Source organism: Pongo pygmaeus, chromosome 7 (assembly GCF_028885625.2).
Source record: "Pongo pygmaeus isolate AG05252 chromosome 7, NHGRI_mPonPyg2-v2.0_pri, whole genome shotgun sequence".
Lineage (NCBI taxonomy): Eukaryota > Metazoa > Chordata > Mammalia > Primates > Hominidae > Pongo > Pongo pygmaeus.
The window spans coordinates 133,242,013-133,264,848 of NC_072380.2; the positions used below are offsets into that span (position 1 = coordinate 133,242,013).

Here is a 22,836-nt window from a genome sequence, read left to right on the forward strand (position 1 = left end):
GGTATAGTGTTATATATTATACCACTGTAATAACATAGTGGTATAGTGTTATGTATTATACCACTGTTATAACATAGTGGTATAGTGTTATATATTATACCACTGTTATAACGTAGTGGTATAGTGTTATATATTATACCACTGTAATAACATAGTGGTATAGTGTTATATATTATACCACTGTAATAACATAGTGGTATAGTGTTATATATTATACCACTGTAATAACATAGTGGTATAGTGTTATATATTATACCACTGTAATAACATAGTGGTATAGTGTTATATATTATACCACTGTTATAACGTAGTGGTATAGTGTTATATATTATACCACTGTTATAACATAGTGGTATAGTGTTATATATTATACCACTGTAATAACATAGTGGTATAGTGTTATATATTATACCACTGTAATAACATAGTGGTATAGTGTTATATATTATACCACTGTAATAACATAGTGGTATAGTGTTATATATTATACCACTGTTATAACGTAGTGGTATAGTGTTATATATTATACCACTGTTATAACATAGTGGTATAGTGTTATATATTATACCACTGTAATAACATAGTGGTATAGTGTTATATATTATACCACTGTTATAACGTAGTGGTATAGTGTTATATATTATACCACTGTTATAACGTAGTGGTATAGTGTTATATATTATACCACTGTAATAACGTAGTGGTATAGTGTTATATATTATACCACTGTAATAACATAGTGGTATAGTGTTATATATTATACCACTGTAATAACATAGTGGTATAGTGTTATATATTATACCACTGTAATAACATAGTGGTATAGTGTTATATATTATACCACTGTTATAACGTAGTGGTATAGTGTTATATATTATACCACTGTTATAACGTAGTGGTATAGTGTTATATATTATACCACTGTTATAACGTAGTGGTATAGTGTTATATATTATACCACTGTAATAACATAGTGGTATAGTGTTATATATTATACCACTGTAATAACATAGTGGTATAGTGTTATATATTATACCACTGTAATAACATAGTGGTATAGTGTTATATATTATACCACTGTAATAACATAGTGGTATAGTGTTATATATTATACCACTGTTATAACGTAGTGGTATAGTGTTATATATTATACCACTGTTATAACATAGTGGTATAGTGTTATATATTATACCACTGTAATAACATAGTGGTATAGTGTTATATATTATACCACTGTAATAACATAGTGGTATAGTGTTATATATTATACCACTGTAATAACATAGTGGTATAGTGTTATATATTATACCACTGTTATAACGTAGTGGTATAGTGTTATATATTATACCACTGTTATAACATAGTGGTATAGTGTTATATATTATACCACTGTAATAACATAGTGGTATAGTGTTATATATTATACCACTGTTATAACGTAGTGGTATAGTGTTATATATTATACCACTGTTATAACGTAGTGGTATAGTGTTATATATTATACCACTGTAATAACGTAGTGGTATAGTGTTATATATTATACCACTGTAATAACATAGTGGTATAGTGTTATATATTATACCACTGTAATAACATAGTGGTATAGTGTTATATATTATACCACTGTAATAACATAGTGGTATAGTGTTATATATTATACCACTGTTATAACGTAGTGGTATAGTGTTATATATTATACCACTGTTATAACATAGTGGTATAGTGTTATATATTATACCACTGTAATAACATAGTGGTATAGTGTTATATATTATACCACTGTTATAACGTAGTGGTATAGTGTTATATATTATACCACTGTAATAACATAGTGGTATAGTGTTATATATTATACCACTGTAATAACATAGTGGTATAGTGTTATATATTATACCACTGTTATAACGTAGTGGTATAGTGTTATATATTATACCACTGTTATAACGTAGTGGTATAGTGTTATATATTATACCACTGTTATAACGTAGTGGTATAGTGTTATATATTATACCACTGTTATAACGTAGTGGTATAGTGTTATATATTATACCACTGTAATAACATAGTGGTATAGTGTTATATATTATACCACTGTAATAACATAGTGGTATAGTGTTATATATTATACCACTGTAATAACATAGTGGTATAGTGTTATATATTATACCACTGTTATAACGTAGTGGTATAGTGTTATATATTATACCACTGTAATAACATAGTGGTATAGTGTTATATATTATACCACTGTAATAACATAGTGGTATAGTGTTATATATTATACCACTGTAATAACATAGTGGTATAGTGTTATATATTATACCACTGTAATAACATAGTGGTATAGTGTTATATATTATACCACTGTTATAACGTAGTGGTATAGTGTTATATATTATACCACTGTTATAACATAGTGGTATAGTGTTATATATTATACCACTGTAATAACATAGTGGTATAGTGTTATATATTATACCACTGTAATAACATAGTGGTATAGTGTTATATATTATACCACTGTAATAACATAGTGGTATAGTGTTATATATTATACCACTGTTATAACGTAGTGGTATAGTGTTATATATTATACCACTGTTATAACATAGTGGTATAGTGTTATATATTATACCACTGTAATAACATAGTGGTATAGTGTTATATATTATACCACTGTTATAACGTAGTGGTATAGTGTTATATATTATACCACTGTTATAACGTAGTGGTATAGTGTTATATATTATACCACTGTAATAACGTAGTGGTATAGTGTTATATATTATACCACTGTAATAACATAGTGGTATAGTGTTATATATTATACCACTGTAATAACATAGTGGTATAGTGTTATATATTATACCACTGTAATAACATAGTGGTATAGTGTTATATATTATACCACTGTTATAACGTAGTGGTATAGTGTTATATATTATACCACTGTTATAACATAGTGGTATAGTGTTATATATTATACCACTGTAATAACATAGTGGTATAGTGTTATATATTATACCACTGTTATAACGTAGTGGTATAGTGTTATATATTATACCACTGTAATAACATAGTGGTATAGTGTTATATATTATACCACTGTAATAACATAGTGGTATAGTGTTATATATTATACCACTGTTATAACGTAGTGGTATAGTGTTATATATTATACCACTGTTATAACGTAGTGGTATAGTGTTATATATTATACCACTGTTATAACGTAGTGGTATAGTGTTATATATTATACCACTGTAATAACATAGTGGTATAGTGTTATATATTATACCACTGTAATAACATAGTGGTATAGTGTTATATATTATACCACTGTAATAACATAGTGGTATAGTGTTATATATTATACCACTGTTATAACGTAGTGGTATAGTGTTATATATTATACCACTGTTATAACGTAGTGGTATAGTGTTATATATTATACCACTGTTATAACGTAGTGGTATAGTGTTATATATTATACCACTGTTATAACGTAGTGGTATAGTGTTATATATTATACCACTGTAATAACATAGTGGTATAGTGTTATATATTATACCACTGTAATAACATAGTGGTATAGTGTTATATATTATACCACTGTAATAACATAGTGGTATAGTGTTATATATTATACCACTGTAATAACATAGTGGTATAGTGTTATATATTATACCACTGTAATAACATAGTGGTATAGTGTTATATATTATACCACTGTTATAACGTAGTGGTATAGTGTTATATATTATACCACTGTAATAACGTAGTGGTATAGTGTTATATATTATACCACTGTAATAACATAGTGGTATAGTGTTATATATTATACCACTGTAATAACATAGTGGTATAGTGTTATATATTATACCACTGTAATAACATAGTGGTATAGTGTTATATATTATACCACTGTAATAACATAGTGGTATAGTGTTATATATTATACCACTGTAATAACATAGTGGTATAGTGTTATATATTATACCACTGTAATAACATAGTGGTATAGTGTTATATATTATACCACTGTAATAACATAGTGGTATAGTGTTATATATTATACCACTGTTATAACATAGTGGTATAGTGTTATATATTATACCACTGTTATAACGTAGTGGTATAGTGTTATATATTATACCACTGTAATAACGTAGTGGTATAGTGTTATATATTATACCACTGTTATAACGTAGTGGTATAGTGTTATATATTATACCACTGTAATAACATAGTGGTATAGTGTTATATATTATACCACTGTAATAACGTAGTGGTATAGTGTTATATATTATACCACTGTAATAACGTAGTGGTATAGTGTTATATATTATACCACTGTAATAACATAGTGGTATAGTGTTATATATTATACCACTGTAATAACATAGTGGTATAGTGTTATATATTATACCACTGTAATAACATAGTGGTATAGTGTTATATATTATACCACTGTAATAACATAGTGGTATAGTGTTATATATTATACCACTGTAATAACATAGTGGTATAGTGTTATATATTATACCACTGTTATAACGTAGTGGTATAGTGTTATATATTATACCACTGTTATAACGTAGTGGTATAGTGTTATATATTATACCACTGTAATAACATAGTGGTATAGTGTTATATATTATACCACTGTAATAACGTAGTGGTATAGTGTTATATATTATACCACTGTAATAACATAGTGGTATAGTGTTATATATTATACCACTGTAATAACGTAGTGGTATAGTGTTATATATTATACCACTGTAATAACATAGTGGTATAGTGTTATATATTATACCACTGTTATAACGTAGTGGTATAGTGTTATATATTATACCACTGTAATAACATAGTGGTATAGTGTTATATATTATACCACTGTTATAACGTAGTGGTATAGTGTTATATATTATACCACTGTAATAACATAGTGGTATAGTGTTATATATTATACCACTGTAATAACGTAGTGGTATAGTGTTATATATTATACCACTGTTATAACGTAGTGGTATAGTGTTATATATTATACCACTGTAATAACGTAGTGGTATAGTGTTATATATTATACCACTGTTATAACGTAGTGGTATAGTGTTATATATTATACCACTGTAATAACATAGTGGTATAATATAATGGTAACACACTGGTAAGATAGAAAATGAACTTCGATGTTGATTCGCTTAATGGATATAGTTGTAACATTTAAGACAGAAAATGAACTTCAATGTTGATTCACTTAATCTACGTTCTTGATTTTTTTCCCCTACTGTAGACTTGTGAAATCTGAAAGTTCAGAGTCTCTTCTTTCTCAGACAAGTGGTAATAGTAATCACTGTCATCATCATGTGACATCCAGAAAGCCACAAACAGAGCGGTCCTTACCAGTGACTTGTCCGTTGGTTCCAATTCCTAGCTGTGAAACTCCAAAACTTGCTACAAAGACCAGTTCAGGTCAAAAAAGTATGCATGAATCAAAAACATCAAGGCAAATTAAGGAATCAAGATCACAGAAACACACACGGGTAAAGATTTATTTCCCATTTTTCTTAGTTCTACATGGGAAGACTTTTTAAATTTGATTACTTTAAAATATATGTCTAAAAAATTTTATGAATGAAATGAAACGATGTCTAGAATTTACCAGTGTAAGAAGGATGATAGGAAAGTAGGTGGGGATATAAATGAAACAAGGTTAGCCACAGATTAATCATACTTGAAGCTGGTTAAAAGATATATCAAGGTAGAAATTTGTTATAAAATATTCTCTGCGTGTCAAATATTCTCTACTTTTCTACGCTTGAAATTTCCCATAATAAAAAATAAATATACACTTACATATCCCTGCTGTGTGTAACTTTAACACTCAGATTTCAATTCAGAACTCATGATTTGAGTTCCTTTCTTAAGACACTGTAGTCATTTCCTGCTAACATATTATTCCTGTGACACTTCTGACCATGTAAATATTAGATCTTTTTTTCTCAATCATTTTGTCTTAATGAACCTGTCTGTCTTTTAGCACAGCAAAATGAATGTGTAATTCACAGGATTGAACTCTAAAGCTGAAATAATAAGTTTGTGCCTTTTCCAAGAAATATTAGTCATATGTTATGTTCTGTTCAAGATACTGAAAGAAGTAGTTACTGAAACCCTGAAGAAACACAGTATTACCGAGACTCATGAATGTTTCACTGCATGCAGCCAGCGTCTGTTTGAAATCTCTAAGTTCTATCTAAAGGTACAGTATCTTCTCTACTAATGGCAAAATTTAGTTCATGTTCTAATGTTCCTGTTTGACATAAAAAAAAGTTTGAGTATTTTTTATACTGAGAGCATATACTTGCTGCCAGATTTATTAAATGATGGAGATAGAAAAATTGAAGCCAAAATACTTTATATTTGATTTGATTTGAGTTCTCATATATAGAAAGCTACATTTTAACCAATATCCTATTTCCCCTAACATGCGTTTGACTTATAGGTAATAAGCCTCATAACATGTTTAATTATTAATTTTTTAATACCGTTGGCCCTCTGTATCTGTGGATTCTATCTATATCCATGGGTTCCGCATCCGTGGATTAACTGCAAATTGAAAATGTTCTGAAAAAAAAAAAGGATGCTACATCTGTACTGAACATTTACAGACTTTTTAAAAAGTATATGGGAAAATGTGCATAGGATATATGCAAATACTACACCATTTTATATAAGGGACTTGACTGTCAGTGGATTTTGGTATTCTCAGTGGGATCATGGAATCAGTCCTTCGCAGAGACCAAAGGATGACTGTGTAGTAAAAAGGCTACTGGACTAAATATCAAAACACCCAGTTTCTAATTTTGGATCCATTATCAGCTAGTTGTAAGACATTGGAGAGGTCAGCCACTCAAGATGGTGGTTTTCTAAAACTTAGACAACGTTAGATTATGTCCAGCCTTAAGAGTTTCTGACCTGAATCACAGTTATCTGTGGGTTTCTGGTTAAAACTGCAGATTTATCACATATCCAAGAGAAAGGACAAGAAAAAAACTAGAAATGTTTTTAATACATATTGAACAATAACAAAAAACACATAGAAGTGTAGTGTAAGAGAGTGAAAAGAGTTACAATTTAATTGGGTGCCTAGTGGAATACTAGTGAGAAGCATGTTAATTCCACAGAACCTGAGGTGCTCAGGATGTGAAGATACCAGGTATCATGGAAAGCAGGGGCAAGGGTCCATGTAGAAAGCAGGGAAGTTAAATAAAGATCTGCAAAGGGACCTGGAGATTGTCCAACTTGCTCTGCGTGCCCTTCTCCCACAATGTTAACTAAAAGGTCTATCATACATAGGTTTTTCCACCCACCTCAGTGACGGTGTAGGAAATAGCCGCTGGGGAAAATATTGGAAGCTGCAGTGGAAAAGCTAACTGGCCATCTTGAAAAGAAACCAGTGATAATCTCTGCTCCGAGTTTCCAGTCAGATTTTTAGTGTCTCACTTTTAAATATGACTAGACAGCCACGGATTAGCAGGCTTTGAGGAAAGCTTCTAACACAATTGATGCCAAAACATAAAGGAATAAAGGGAACTCTGAAGAAGCAGGAAGTTGAAGAAAACTTCATAAAAACTATAATTCTCATAGAAAGAAAATAATCGCATCCATAAAACTAGAACAGGATGCTGTTTCCAAAAAAAGCATAAAACATGAAAGCTCCATAACATTAAAAATATGATAAAATCAATTAAATAGAAAGGCTGAACAGTTGAGATGGAAAAAATTTACCAGAAATTGGAATCAAATGACAAAAACATTAAATCCAGGATAAGAAAATTGGAGGATTAATATAGAAGATCCAAAATGCTAATAATATGAATTTTGTATTTTTTGAACAATTTTCTCTCCTTTGTTCTCAAAGTTTAGAAGAGAGAAACTTGTTCAAAAATGTAACAAACTTTCCCAGGAGTGGACACAAGTGTCCTAGCTTGTCCAAACCAATGAATGAAAATTCTTCAACGAGTCACATAATTATGGAATTTCACACCTCTTAGCATGGAGAGAACATTTTCTAAAAGCTTCCCAGGAAATAATCTAGTTTATATATAGTGAATCAATAATCAGAATGGCATTGGACTTCTCCACAGTAACACTGTGCTAGAAGATAGTAGAAAATAGTGCTAGAAGATAGTAGAAAAGTGTCTTCAAATTCTGAGGGATGTGTATTTCTAGAATTAAAAAAAGAAAGAAGAAAAAAACTTATGAGGGAAAGCGACTTACCTAGTGTTCTATACCCAGTCTGGAATGCAATCAGGTATGAGGATTTAATGAAGATACATTCAAACATGGAATATCTGAAAAAGAATTTATTTTACCCTTTTGAGGAATCTGCTAGAAGATGAAGTTCAACAGAACAAGGGACTAAATCAAGAAACAAAACAAAAACTAATCTAAAATGGAAAAGACAAGTCCTAATAGGACCAGGCCTAGGCAGCAACTAGAACAAATTAGAGGAGGCTATGGGAGAAAGATCTCCAGGTTTAAAAAATTTAATTAAAAAGACCAAAAGCAGAAAGGAAGCTGAACTGAGAGATTATCCTGTATACTTCAGGGCTTGAAAAAACTTTGCTGTACATTTAGCCCATTTATTGCCAGTATTTAGGAGCGAAAAACCCAGAATTATATACATGGAAAGCTTAGCAAATGAAAAAAGCTAACAGGTAGTTAACAGGATAAATAGAATATTGGAAGAAAGATAAATTATAACCATAATACATTAATTAGCACACAATTGAAAGTATTTACATAGATACAATAGTACAAACACTGCCTATTTACTAATCAAAAATTGTGGTACAACTGTTCTTAAAAGGAAGAGAAGGAAGGTTTTGTGTACGAGACCTGAATCCATCCATGACTGTTCTCCCTAACATCAGTAGTCACTGTCTAAAAGTGTTTAATCACCAAGTAGCAACATAAGCATAGTAGTTAGAAACATTAAGGTATAAATAAGGGAAAAACCTGAAAGAATTGAAAGTGGCTGCCTTTATGGAGTGTAACTTGGAAGTACAACAGATAACTGCGTCTTATCTTTTTAAATACAATTCCATTTCTTTTACTTTGTAATTTGGTATAATCACTAAATTTTTAAAAGTGAGACATCAGCTTCCTTTTGTGTGTCATTCTATTTTATGATGGAGTCAAATAGCCAAAATGAAGAAAAGATATCTTTTACCTGATTAATAAATACAAACCATGTTTGTTTCTGGAGTAGTGCAGCATTAGTGGATGCTCACGGTGGAGGATGGGAGAGTAGTGCAGCATTAGTGGATGCTCACGGTGGAGGATGGGAGAGTAGTGCAGCATTAGTGGATGCTCACGGTGGAGGATGGGAGAGTAGTGCAGCATTAGTGGATGCTCACGGTGGAGGATGGGAGAGTAGTGCAGCATTAGTGGATGCTCACGGTGGAGGATGGGAGAGTAGTGCAGCATTAGTGGATGCTCACGGTGGAGGATGGGAGAGTAGTGCAGCATTAGTGGATGCTCACGGTGGAGGATGGGAGAGTAGTGCAGCATTAGTGGATGCTCACGGTGGAGGATGGGAGAGTAGTGCAGCATTAGTGGATGCTCACGGTGGAGGATGGGAGAGTAGTGCAGCATTAGTGGATGCTCACGGTGGAGGATGGGAGAGTAGTGCAGCATTAGTGGATGCTCACGGTGGAGGATGGGAGAGTAGTGCAGCATTAGTGGATGCTCACGGTGGAGGATGGGAGAGTAGTGCAGCATTAGTGGATGCTCACGGTGGAGGATGGGAGAGTAGTGCAGCATTAGTGGATGCTCACGGTGAAGGATGGGAGTTATTTTAGGCCAGCTCTATTGGGAATAGCAGAGGAGAGTGAGATGGACTTATGTATATGTGTATGTATTTTGGTTAGAGTATTTTGATATTTCAGAATGGAACTAAATTATAATCTAGTACTTAGATTTTTTTGTTGTTGTAGTCTGTCCCTAATCACATTGATACTTATAGAATGATTTAGGATAATCTCAAGTGTATTTAATAATAATGAGTTGTTCTTTGTAATTTAATGTGCAGATTGTAAAATGCTGTCTTTTATTATGTTTAGGATCTTAAAACTTCAAGGGGTCTATTTGAAGAAATGAAGAAAACAGCAAACAACAATGCTGTACAGGTAAAGAAATTATTCCCATGAAACTATATTCAATTAAATTGGTATTTTGTTTCAGGGTTGCTCTGATGCCATTATATATGCAGCAGTGATTAGTTACTGGTCTTTTTCAACTCTGTCCCTATGAAAACTCTTTAAGAAACTTAATAGGCTTATTTAGGCTGAGTATTTTATAGTATTTAATAGGTTGCTCTGTCAGCAAAAGAGTTTCTAAAGTGACGCTAAGAAAGCAAAAGAAAAAATAAATTATCTGACGTGCTGGAAAAACCAATCCATTTTGGTTAGCTGTTTTCGAAGTTTAGTTTAGTTTATTTGATTCCCCATTTGAAACGTATTTTCATATAAAGGTGAGAAAATGGAGCAGAATCTTCATTTCATCCAGTGAGAACATTATTGTACTCAGTATTGGAAGTCCAACAAAAATGTTCTTCCATTAGAAAATAAAATGTGTATTTAAGTGTAAGATTTCAGTATCTTCCTTTTTATTTGAAATTTTCTACCATGTTCTTTTGAAGTTTTTACAATATATTTTTCTATTACTTGTGTTTTCAAGAGAAATCTTCTATAACATATTTTTTCTCCCCCTAGGTGATTGACTGGGTATTAGAAAAGACAAGCAAGAAATGATACATAATCATTCTCTTTAAAACAATTATAAATTGGATGGAGCTATTATTCACTACTTCTTTTCTTAGTTTGAAAATTATAAACAAATTTTAAACTTTATTCAAAGAATAGATGTTATATTTCTAAAGAATTTCATGAATATATATTCTATATTTGTATAGTTTGAGGGATGCTATGTTAATGTATTTTTAATTAGATACATATTTTGTACAGTGTTACTATATTTTAAAGTTATTTTTATATGTTTTAAAATGTTTACTCTTATTTAATTATTACAATAAACAGATTTTTTTTTTTTTACTTTTTGGATTTCATGTCTTTGTTGTTAGGTGTACTAAGTAAGTTAGGCGTGCCTTACATTTCTTAGACTTAAGTAAGATATTGCCAATGGCTTTTCCCATGTTTTCCAACAACATAGTTTATTGGACTGCTCCCGATTTAGAGCATGTTGGCAAAAAAAATACAAACAGGCCTCAGCCCTAGAGCCACCATTGTTGGGGCTATTAATGTTCATTTGGTATCAAAAATGAAGAAACAAGATAAATTGTGAAAATAAGGCATAATTAAAATGACACTAAGAACAGTCTCCCAGGAAAAAAATTGTCTTTTCCCATGGTAGAAAATTTGGAAAATGCCGAAAATACAAAGAAGAATGAAAAAAAATTACCAACATTCCCCCCTAATGTCTAGACATATCTGCTGTATTTTAAAAATATATGTAATTATTTTTAAATACTTTCAAAATTTGAATCATATATGTTGTTATGCATATGTGTGTGTTATGTGTGTATTAATTTATAACCTGCTTTTCACATAACAATATGTTGTGAATTTTATGTCATTATTTTAATAACTGCCTAATACAAATGAACCACAGTTTGTTTAATCCCCCATTATTGGACATAAAGATTCCGTTTTTCCCTGTAACACATAACACTTTAATGAATCTTCCCAGTATGTCACTATTTTCCTAGTATGCTTTTTTAGGAGGGGAATTTTTGGGTCTTAAGCTTTTTTGTAAATATTTTTAAATTGCCCTCCTGAAAGACCAATATGAACTCTCACCGGCAGAGTCTCTATTTCCCTTTTTGATGACTGAAAATAGTAAGGGTGAATTTTTTTAAAACATGTTGGCATCTCTGTAATTGTTTATTTCTAGCTTTTGCCCATTTTTCTTTTGAACTGTTTTTGACTTTTTCTTACTTGTTCATACATGTTCTTATATATTAAGGATATTGGCCCTTTGTCTTTTTGTTTATAGTGTTCTGAAATTTTTAGTTTTTATGTAATCAAATCTACCATCTTTATAGTTTCTTCCAATTAAAGAAATTTGCTTATCACATGTGCTTTACTTGTCTATGTTGAATTCAAAGTGAATGCTTTCAAAAAGCATTTCTAGGGTTCCATGAAATTGCTGATTTGAAATGCTCCTTTTTGTCTGAATTGTTCACTGCCATAGGAATTGCAAGAGTGAGCCAATATTTGAATATTCTATTAGGTTAGCAAAATTGTCTTTTGAAATGCTGTACCATGGCTGGGCATAGTCGCTCATACCTGTAATCCCAGCACTTTGGGAGGTTGAGAAAGGAGGATTGCTTGAGGCTAGGAGTTTGAGACCAGCCTTGGCAACATAGTGAGACCCCCATCTCTAAAAAAAATTAATTAGCTCCACATGGTGGCATGTACCTGTAGCTACGTAGGAGGGCACTTAAGCTACTTAGGAGGCTGAAGTGGGAGGATTGCTTGATCCTAGAAGGTCAAGGCTGCAGTGAGCCATGATTTCGCCACTGTACTCCAGCCTGTGAGAAAGATCGAGACCCTATCTCAAAAGGAAAAAAAAATGCTGTACCAATAGGCGTTTTTAAATGTAAATTTATTTAATCAGACTAATAAACATTTATATTATGAGTGGAGCCAGTTGGTTTTAAAGTACAACAGATTAGATCAGGCAATTTGAAAACATTCCTGGGAACAGAGTAATGGTCATAGGAAAACTCTCGTAATGTCCATTTGCTCTTCTAAAAATGGGGTAAATAATGCTGACTTCACAGGGATCATGAAAAGATGATAATCATGGCCAACATTTATTGAGCACTATGTGACAGACATTATCTTAATCATTTTACATTATTTCATTGAAGCCATATTAGGTAGCTATTTCCCATTTTATAGGTAAGAAATTGAAGTGTAGCAAGATTAAGTGTCATATCCAGGATCACATAGCTCAGCAATTACAGAGCCAGAATGAGAACTTGTATTTGTTGAACCACACTGCTTATCCAAACATAGGATCTCTGCAAGTGTTGGTGTATCCATTTTTTTATTTGTTTTTATTCCTTTCTTCCAAGGATCCTGGTTTTCTGCCGTACTTAATAATATACATGAAAACAAGTTTGAAGATAACCTGTAAGCCTCATACCATTTAAAATATTTCTTTTTGTGAACATGCTGGATAAACTTTTGTAATGTTGTTTGAAATTTAGCATATGTAAATTACATCAGTTAACCTGATTGAAAGCAAAAGTATAAACGAAAAAACTAAATTGATGTAATCACTTATTAAAAGGACATAGGATAGCCAAATAACTTTGTAACAGAAGAACAAAGTTGGGAGACTTGTTTCTTCACTTCAAGACTTACTATAAAGTTACAGTAATGAAGACAATTTGCTATTGGAATTAGAATAAGCATATAGGTCAATGGAACAGAAGAAAAGCTTATAGGTATACCTATATATCAAACTTTTCATTGAAGAAAAAAAGGTCTTTTAAAAAATTGAACTTGAATAAGGGGATATCCATCCATATGGAAAAATAAGTTACCTTCAACCATAACCTCCTACCATTTGCAACTATTAATGTGATATGGTTCATTATTTTATATTTAAAATCCAAAACCATAAAACCTATAGAGGAAAACATAGAAAAATCTTCATCACTCTTGGAATAAAACAAGGATTTCTTAGAAAGGACACAAAAAGTACAAACCATAAAATTTAAAAAAAAAATTTTACTTCAAAATCTAAAAGCTGCTCTTGGAAAGGCACCACTAGGAGAGTGAAAATGTAACCCACAGACTGGGAGAAATTATTTGCAATGCATATATCTGACAAAGGACTTTTATCTAGAATATGTGAGGCACTCTTAACAGCTTAATGATAAGACATAACCCAAATTTTTTTAAATGGGCAAAATATTTGAAAAAAACATTTCACGAAATAGGATATAGGAATGGCAATAAGCACATGAAAAGATGCTCAACATCATCAGTCATCAAAGGAATGCAAATTAAAACCATAATAAGATGCCTCTAAACACCAAGTAGAATGAATACAATTTTGAAACAGACTTTACCATGTCTTGGTGACTATATGATGCATTTGGAAATCTCTTTTTATTCGTGGGTGGGGGTGGAAGAGGGTCTTGCTCTGTTGCCTAGGCTGGAGTGCAGTGGCAGGATCACAGCTCACTGCAGCCTTGACCTCCCTAGCTCAAACAATCCCAAGTAGCTTCCTGAGTAGCTGGGATTATAGGCAAGCACTGCCTTGCCTGGATTTTTTTTTTTTTTTTTTTTTTTTTTTGTAGAGATATGGTCTTGATATGTTGCCTAGGCTGGTCTTGAACTCCTGGCCTCAAGCGATCCTACTGCCTCAGCCTCCCAAAGTGCTGGAATTATAAACATTAACCACCTCAACCATTTGAGGCCATTTGTTTGTGAAACAGGGAGTCACTGGGCCCAAGTAGCTCAGATGTGTTACATAGTGGTGGTACATTTAGCAAACTGTTGCCTAAATAACCCAGAAAAGAGAAATTCTTCCTAGTGAACTCATGGATCTAATTAAGGACATTCCCAGACAATGTTGGAAGTATCACTGGCCATTTATTTGTTTGTTTAGCTGAATATGATAAGGTATAGGAAAAGATAAACAAATTCAAGAAGTGTTCCGTTTTCTGGCAGAATTTAGAGGAGATATGAAGGGCTTAGGATATTCTGGGTTGGAAAATAAAATGATTTTCCACTTTCAGTATCCCCAATGGCAAAAAATTTTCTAAGTCAGAAATAGCCTCAGAAAAAGAATCAAGCCAGAGGTGTGGCTATATAATCCTTTATTAAGACATTTAAAATACTTAATGATTTAAAAGTAGACCCTCTCAGCTGGACAAAAGGGCTTTTAAGAATCTAAAGGCTAGTGTTTCACAGCACCCGACACTGTCAATAAAGAGAGACCTGTCATGAAAAGAATGGTGGGTATGGCTTTCATCAATAGACTATAACTTGATACACAGAAAGCCCACAAAGTCTCTTTTAGTTGAAATGTAATCATATACACTAGAATTCGTCCTTTAAAGTGTATAATTCAGTGGTTTTAGTCCATTCACAAAGTGTGCAATCATCACCCACATCTAATTCCAGAACATTTCATCACTCCAAATGGAAACCCCATATCTGTTAGCAGTATTTCTTATTTTTCTTTCCCCCATTCCCTAGCAACCACTAATCTACATTTTTTTCCTTCAGCTTTATTGAGGTATAATTAACAAATAAAAATTGTACATATTCAAGGTGTACAACATGATGATTTGATATACATATACATTGTGAAACAATTACCACAATCTGACGATTACCACATCACACATTGGTGTGTGTGTGTGTGTGTGTGTGTGTGTGTGTGTGTGTGTGTGGTGAGGACATTGGTCATTAATCTGCTTTCTGTCCCTATGGATTTGCCTATTATAGGATATTTCATATAAATTGACTCACACAATATATACAATATATGGCCTTTTGTGTCTGGCTTCTTTACCTTAGCATAAGGTTTTCAAAGTTCATGTTGTAACATGTATCAGTTCTTCATCCCTTTTTATAGCTGAATAATGTACAAATCTGCTACATTTTGTTTATCCATTTATCAGTTGATGGGCATTTGGGTTGATTCCTTTTTTGGTGTTATTAATAATGCTGCTATGGATATTTGTGTACAAGTTTGCACATGGGCAAATATTTTCTGTTATCTTGGGTTTATACGCCTAAGAGTGGAATTGCTGGGATATATGGTGACTCCGTGGTTAAGTTTTTGCGAAAATGACAGGCTGTTTTCCAAAGTAGCTATACCACTTGACATTCCCACCAGCAATGGATGAGTGTTCTGGTTTCTCCACATCTTGCCAACACTCGTTATTTGTCTTTTTTCACAAGAGAATGATATGAAGTAGTATCTCACTGTGGTTTTGATTTGCATTTACTTGATAACTAATGATGTTAAGCATCTTTTCATGTGTTTTCTGGCCACTTACATATCTTATTTGAAGAAATGTTCACTCAGATCTTTTGACCATTTTTTAATTGGGTTATTTGTCTTTTGTTGAATTGTAAGACTTCTTTATATATTCTGGATTCTAGTTTCCAATCAGATACACGATTTGCAAATATTTACTCCCATTCTGTGAGTTTTTTACTTTATTATTTAGTTCCTGAATTTAGGTCTATGACCCATTTTGACTTAATTTTTGTATAGACTTAATTTTGTGAAGGGATACAGCTTCATTCCTTTGCATATAGATATCCTGTTGTTCCAGCACTATTTAGTGAAACGACTATTCTTTCCCCATTGACTTTTCTTGGCACCAGAAATCTCGTAAAATGGTAAGAAATTTGTATCAAACTGAAAAGAGGCCTCCAAATTTCAATGGACAGGAAGCAGGATAAGAAAACTCATCAGTTGCATCCTTGGACTACAGTAAGTCCTCAAGTCATCGATAGGTTCTTGGAAACTGCAACTTTAAGCAAAACCACATACAGAAGATCTCGAATAAAGTCGTCCCTTCCTAGCTGGATTTCACAATTACTGTGAACTAGTGACTAGTCCCATCTCTTGCAGTTATCCTGTCTCTGCCGCATCATTGTATTTCGGATGTATGGAAAGCAGTTAGCTTGGTTTTTGTAGGTCACAAGATTGTAGATTTTAAGAAGCCACACCCTAAGAGAGTTATCCCTACCCGATGATCATGCAATATTGGACTTCAGGCTGTATTAATTATTTTTCATGTGGAACAAATGAAAATAATTGTGTCCAGAGGGTAGAATATGGTCAAATATAGCCACAAAGCTTTGAGCTCCTCCCACCAAGAGATGGAATCTGTTCCCCTAGTCTTTGCATCTGAGCTGGCAATGTGACTTTCTTTGACCCGTAGAATGTGGCATAAATGACATGCTGTGAGCTGGAACCTAGGCCTTGAGGACCTTATAGCTTCTCTTTTGCTCTTGTAGAACCTTGTCCTGCATATAACGGAGCCACACAAGAGAACTGGTCTAGCCTATTAGAAGGTGAGAGGCCATATGGAAGAGAACAGAGGTTCACTGACAGCCACACCAGCTGCCAGGCATGTGAGTGAGGCATCTGGGATCTTCCAGCCTAGCGCATGCTCCAGACCAATACGGCCACATGAGTGAGCCCAGGCAAAACCAGTAAAGAGCTGCCCAGCCAACCCTCAGAATAATGAGAAATAATATGTTGCAGTGTTCTAAGCCACTAGATTGTGAGGTAGCTTGTTGTACATAAACATTAGCTTCCACTCACATCCAAAAATTCATTGAGAGGCCAAGTGCAAGAAAGAAAGTTTCCAAAACTTCATTTTTTAAAGCCTTAGTTTGAAGGCCACAGTTGAAGATAAATGAAATTGCTTACTTTTTGGACTGCGTTTCCCTTTTTCATGAGACCCAGAAAACTTGCAGACGAAGAAGTTCCTTACTCTCTTGTGCGGCTGAGAGTTAGGAAGCAGGGGAGCTACAATTCATTAATGAAGCATTATTCTTAGTGTTTCCTGGAACTGCCTTTGAGTTCTTGGGAGTAAATAGGCTTTATTCATCCAAAGAATTATACAGGAAAGTTGCTGAAAATATCACTGGCTTTGTTTCTTGAGAAGAACAACATTTTCTTTCAACATTCCCAGGCCCTGGTCCAAGCCAAGGCAGAATCACAGCCATGAGGCCAAGCATGAGAGCAGGAGTGTCTCCACCTCTGAGATCAGAGTCAGCGGGAGGGGCTTTGTCCATGGGATGCCTTTTCCTGACCGCGCTGCCAACAGGCAATGGATGGTCTGATTGTGTGTCAGTTTCCTATCCTGCCTCTTGTCCCCATAGGGCTTTCTTATTTTTCGCCATCTCCCACCTCTGCCCAGCTCTTCTTGCTGTGACACTGTCTGAGCAATGTTCCCTCTATGGATTCTTACACTCTTCCAAGAAAAAGCCTCATTTATGTACAAGGAAAAAAACAATAGAGAATAAAAGGCCAAAAGAGAGGTTCCTGCGGCTTTTCTGTCATCATTCAAATATGATTCCATACTCTCCTTGGACATGGTTTAGTCATTTTAATGAGGTATTAGACTTGCTTCCCCCAGTGAAATCAAATTTAGTGTAATTTAGAGGACTCTAGGTGACATGATAATTGATTTCTGGTCACACATTCAAATAGTTCTATTATTCAGGATTTTATAGACAGGCTAAATATATTATTCACCATATCAGAACATTAGCCATAAAAAAAGAACCTTTTTTAAAAGGGAATTTTGAAATGCACATTTAAGCAGTTCATGTAATCTAGAAGGGTATTAAGGTCATACCCATCATCCCTAGTCCCATTTCTCAGCAGTAACTGATAGTAAGAGGCCTTTTTACATTTTTTAAATGTATCCTTCCAGACATTTTAATACATGTACAAGCATATTATATGTGTCCATTGTTTCTCAACTTATCAGGCCCAAATACCCCTTCAATAAGCAGTACTTTTAATGTCTCCTTTGTTGTCACAAGGTGGAATTCATAAGTAACGGTCTTAGGCCAAGTTTCCTAGAAAACAAAATCTGAGGCAAGGATTTGTGCTAATGCTTTATTTGGGAGACATGAGGATGATGAAAAAAGGGGGGGAAAAGGCAGGGAAGGCCAGGAAAACAAGGCAAGGTGACATTAGTGCTTCATGAGGCCCAGAGAGACACAGCCAACCACTAAGTAGGCATCTTCTCAGTCACATGGGATGTCTCTCAGGATAGAGGGTGTACGGAGAGACCATGCCTCACATAAGTACATAAAAAGAGGAAGAAGAGGCCAGGTGTGGTGGCTCGCGCCTGTAATCCCATCACTTTGGGAGGCTGAGGGAGGCAGATCACTTGAGGTCAGGAGTTTGAGACCAGCCTGGCCAACATGGTGAAACCCCGTGTCTATTAAAAAAACACACACACAAAAATTGGGGGCAGGGGGTGGTGGCGTGTGCCTGTAATCCCAGCTACTTGGGAGGCTGAGCAGGAGAATAGCTTGAAGCCAAGAAGTGGAAGGGTGCAGTGAGCTGCGATTGCACCACTGCACTCCAGCCTGGGTGACAGAGTGAGACTGTGGTCTCAAAATAAAAAAGAGGAAGAAGAGGATTATTTATCTGCTCGGCTCCTCCTTGTTACTGACTCCTGTTTGGCCCCACAAAGATTTAAATCCCCTATAGTTCTGCCTTGCTCAGGTTATTACCCAGCAGCTGCTCTGGAATCCAGCTCCTGTGCCCTGCAGTGTGCTGCCCATCCAAGTCTGGAACTGATGATAGAACTCAGAAATTGAAGTATGTGTCTCCTCTGCCTGGCTGCCTGGCAGCCACCAAATGGAGATGGGAGGGGAGGCAACATTTCCAGGCAAGCAATTGGTTGGCTCTAAGTGGCTAAACACTTAGGTCAAGCAGATCCAGCTATGGTGGTGCCTAAGGTTGGGTAAACAGCTGGAAGTTTAGGAGATGCCATGATGGCACTGAAGGAATCTGAGGATATACATAGGATGTGTCCTATACAGTAATCTAACCTATACATACTCAGGCTCTTAAAAATTGCTATCTCTTAACCATAAGGTAAAATTTTTGGAAAAGCAAAGTAATTATAATAAAATAGTATGCATTTCAATATGGAGATGCTGGAGTATGACTACACTAAAAGACAAAATGAAGTAGTCAAATGTTTGACTTTTACACCAATTAGCCATGACTGAAGTGGTACTGAGTCAGTTGTTTGTAACTCAAGCACCACACAGACTTGTTTTTGTAAAATGTTAATACCTTTTGATAATGCCCTGAGCAAAACGAAACACAATCTTTCATATACATGGTAGTTGCATATCTAGAAAAGTCAGAATATATTGAATCTGTCAAAATGTTTTCATATATAAAAGGTAGTCAAGGTCTAGACTCGGATTATCAAACAGGTTTTTCACCAACACAAATAACCCAGGACACTCAAAAATTGTGTGGGAAATGGTTCCATTGGATGTAGGGCTGTCATCAGCATTATATCTACCAACTCTGGGTCTTGTTCATTAAATGCCAATAATGTTCCCCCTTCCCCCAATTATTGTGACAACCAAACAGCATTACCACAGATTTCCAAAATGCCCCCATGGGGTGTGTGGAGGGTGTAGTTTGACTCTTCTGGAGAACCATTTAAAACAAACAAACAAAAAACAGGAGATATGCACCTCACAGAGCTAGCACTTAGAGATTTTGTCCATATTAGCAATTAAAGATCGACCATTCTTTGTAACAGTTGCAGAATATTCAAGCATACCTCTGTACCAGGATTTATTTAGCTAGCTATGGTCACACTGACTTTTTCAATGGTCTTGTTGCAAGCAACGCTGCAGAGATGATCTTTAGACATTAGCCTTTGTGCACTCATACAGTCATATCTCTAGAATAAATTCCCACAAGTCAAAAGGTACATCTATTTTTAAATTTGTATGGATATTGCCAAATTGCTCTCTCAATTATTGCCAGATATCTCACTACTAAGTATTGTAGAAGGTTTTAATCTTGGTAACTGTAGTTCTTTAAAGATGAAAATGAAGAACTTTAAATGCCCTATTGAAAGCCATTTTCAGATCATTTTACATTAGTAGCTTCCAGCCTTGACTTGTCTATTTATATAGGATATTCACGTGGAGAGGAAATTGGACTTCCATTATTTTCTAGGGTAGAACCAGGGTCATGACTGAAAGTTAGGCAGACAGAAATTTGTTTTGTTTTGTTTTGTTTTAAAGATGGAGTCTTGCCATTTTATCCAGGCTGGTCTCGAACTCTTGAACTCCTGGCCTCAAGTGATCCTCTGACCTTAGCCTCCCAAAGCATTGGGATTATAGGCGTGAGCCACCACATCCAGCCAGAAGTTTAGGCTCTAATAATGTAAGAAATTTCAAACATCTCTACCCATTCAGCAATGGAATGACCTGCCTGGGGAGATGAGGTAATTCCCTCTCATATCTGGAAATTTTCAATTTCAGGCTGGATGAATAATTTCAAGGGATGTTCAGGAAGAGATTCCTGAGTTTCATAGAATATTATACAAGGTCAGTGTTTCCAAAGATGTAGTACCTGGGCCATGGTGTATTTGTGGGATGACTTTAAGTGGTACAAATTTTAAAAAGTTTTAATTGGTTTATATTCAAAAAGTTTTAATTGGTTTATATTCATTTTTAATGTATATACAATGTTGCTATATTACTAGCAAATCATATACCCTAAGTTAGTACTGTTGAAATAATAGGGTAAAGAAAGCTTTTTACGGCTGGGCGCAGTGGCTCACACCTGTAATCCCAGCCTTTGGGAGGCAGAGGCAGGTGGATCACCTGAGGTCAGGAGTTCGAGACCAGCCTGCCCAACATGGTGAAATCTTGTCTCTACTAACAATTACAAAAATTAGCCAGGCCTGGTGGCGGGCGCCTGTAATCCCAGCTACTTGGGAGGCTGAGGCAGGAGAATCCCTTGAACCTGGGAGGTGGAGGTTGCAGTGAGCTGAGATCATGCCACTGCACTCTAGCCTGGGTGACAAAGTGAGACTACGTCTCAAAAAAAAAAAAAAAAAAAAGAAAGCTTTTTACAGTTCGAATCTTCTGGAAACATCAGAGAAAGACTGTCCTTGCCACCCACACTACAACAAAACTTCGGGACCTTGAACTTTGGGTTCATGGTCTTTCAACTGAGAAGGGTCCTGCCACACTTTTGGAACTGTGCACCCATTGGAACCCCTAAGAGACCATCAAGCTTCAGGTGATCATGCCACAAAGGCTCCAGCCAGTTCCAGGTGAAGACATCACCCCTGGCCATCAAGAAACTACCCTGCCTCCACTAGACAGAGCAGCGTGAGGGTTCCGTGATCCCCAAAAGATAGAGACTACGCCTCAAGTCAGCTTGAAGCAGTTACAGGAAAAAAAAACATCGGTCCCTCTGCCTCCCATAAAGATTTATGAGGATCACATCTCTAAGTGGAGAGATGAGGCAGGAAAATAGAGTCTGGAGTCAGGGAACATAAGGCTGATTCACACTTCAGCTATAACAGGAAATAGCCTCTCCAGAGGGCGTACACGGAGTAAATGACTTTGTAACTTTACTTCATCCTCTTCATTTACATAGGGCATACCCCAAGTAGAGGGTATTTAAACTCATAAAAACTCTGTAACAGGGCCTTTGACCCCCTATGCTCAGGCCCACACTGTGGAGTGTACTTTCGTTGTCAATAAAACCCTTCATTCCTTCAAAAAAAAAAAAAAGAAAGAAATAATAAACTTTGGGCTAAAATATGGTTGCTAGCCTCTAAGAGCTCTTCAAAATTGTGATTCTATAGTTCTAAATTTAATCTTAATATTACTAAAGTTTCAACTAGTAAAAAGATTTTGAAACCCCAGTCCATGACATTTATTACAAGCAATTTAAACAAACCAAATTCTAGTACAACAGAGAATTTGTGTATTTGGAGCTTGGTGTATGTATCAAATCCCATGAAAACTTAGTCAAAATGGGAGCCCTAAGCCCTAGGTGAAGACCCATCCTGAAACTATATTCAACTTAATAATTTGGGGACAATATTAATATTCTAGGGATCTGTTAAACTTTGCTGCAATGGGAAAAAAAAAAAAGCAACTTTTTTTTTTTTTTTTTTGAGATGGAGTCTTGCTCTTGTCACCCAGGCTGGAGTGCAATGGCATGATCTTGGCT

At 34.7% G+C, this 22,836-nt stretch overlaps 1 protein-coding gene across 2 annotated transcripts in view; it reads left to right on the top strand.

Annotated features, from left to right (window-relative positions):
- Nucleotides 1-11,121, top strand: part of MTBP (MDM2 binding protein) — an 84,190-nt gene extending 73,069 nt beyond the window's left edge. For both annotated transcript variants that reach the window (XM_054497823.2, XM_063669040.1), the window contains 4 exons: nt 5,300-5,549; nt 6,152-6,265; nt 10,134-10,199; nt 10,785-11,121. In XM_054497823.2, the coding sequence (XP_054353798.1) occupies nt 5,300-5,549; nt 6,152-6,265; nt 10,134-10,199; nt 10,785-10,823 (469 nt within the window). In that variant the 3' untranslated portion in view covers nt 10,824-11,121. The remainder of the gene's footprint in view (nt 1-5,299; nt 5,550-6,151; nt 6,266-10,133; nt 10,200-10,784) is intronic.
- Nucleotides 11,122-22,836: the final 11,715 nt, after the last annotated feature.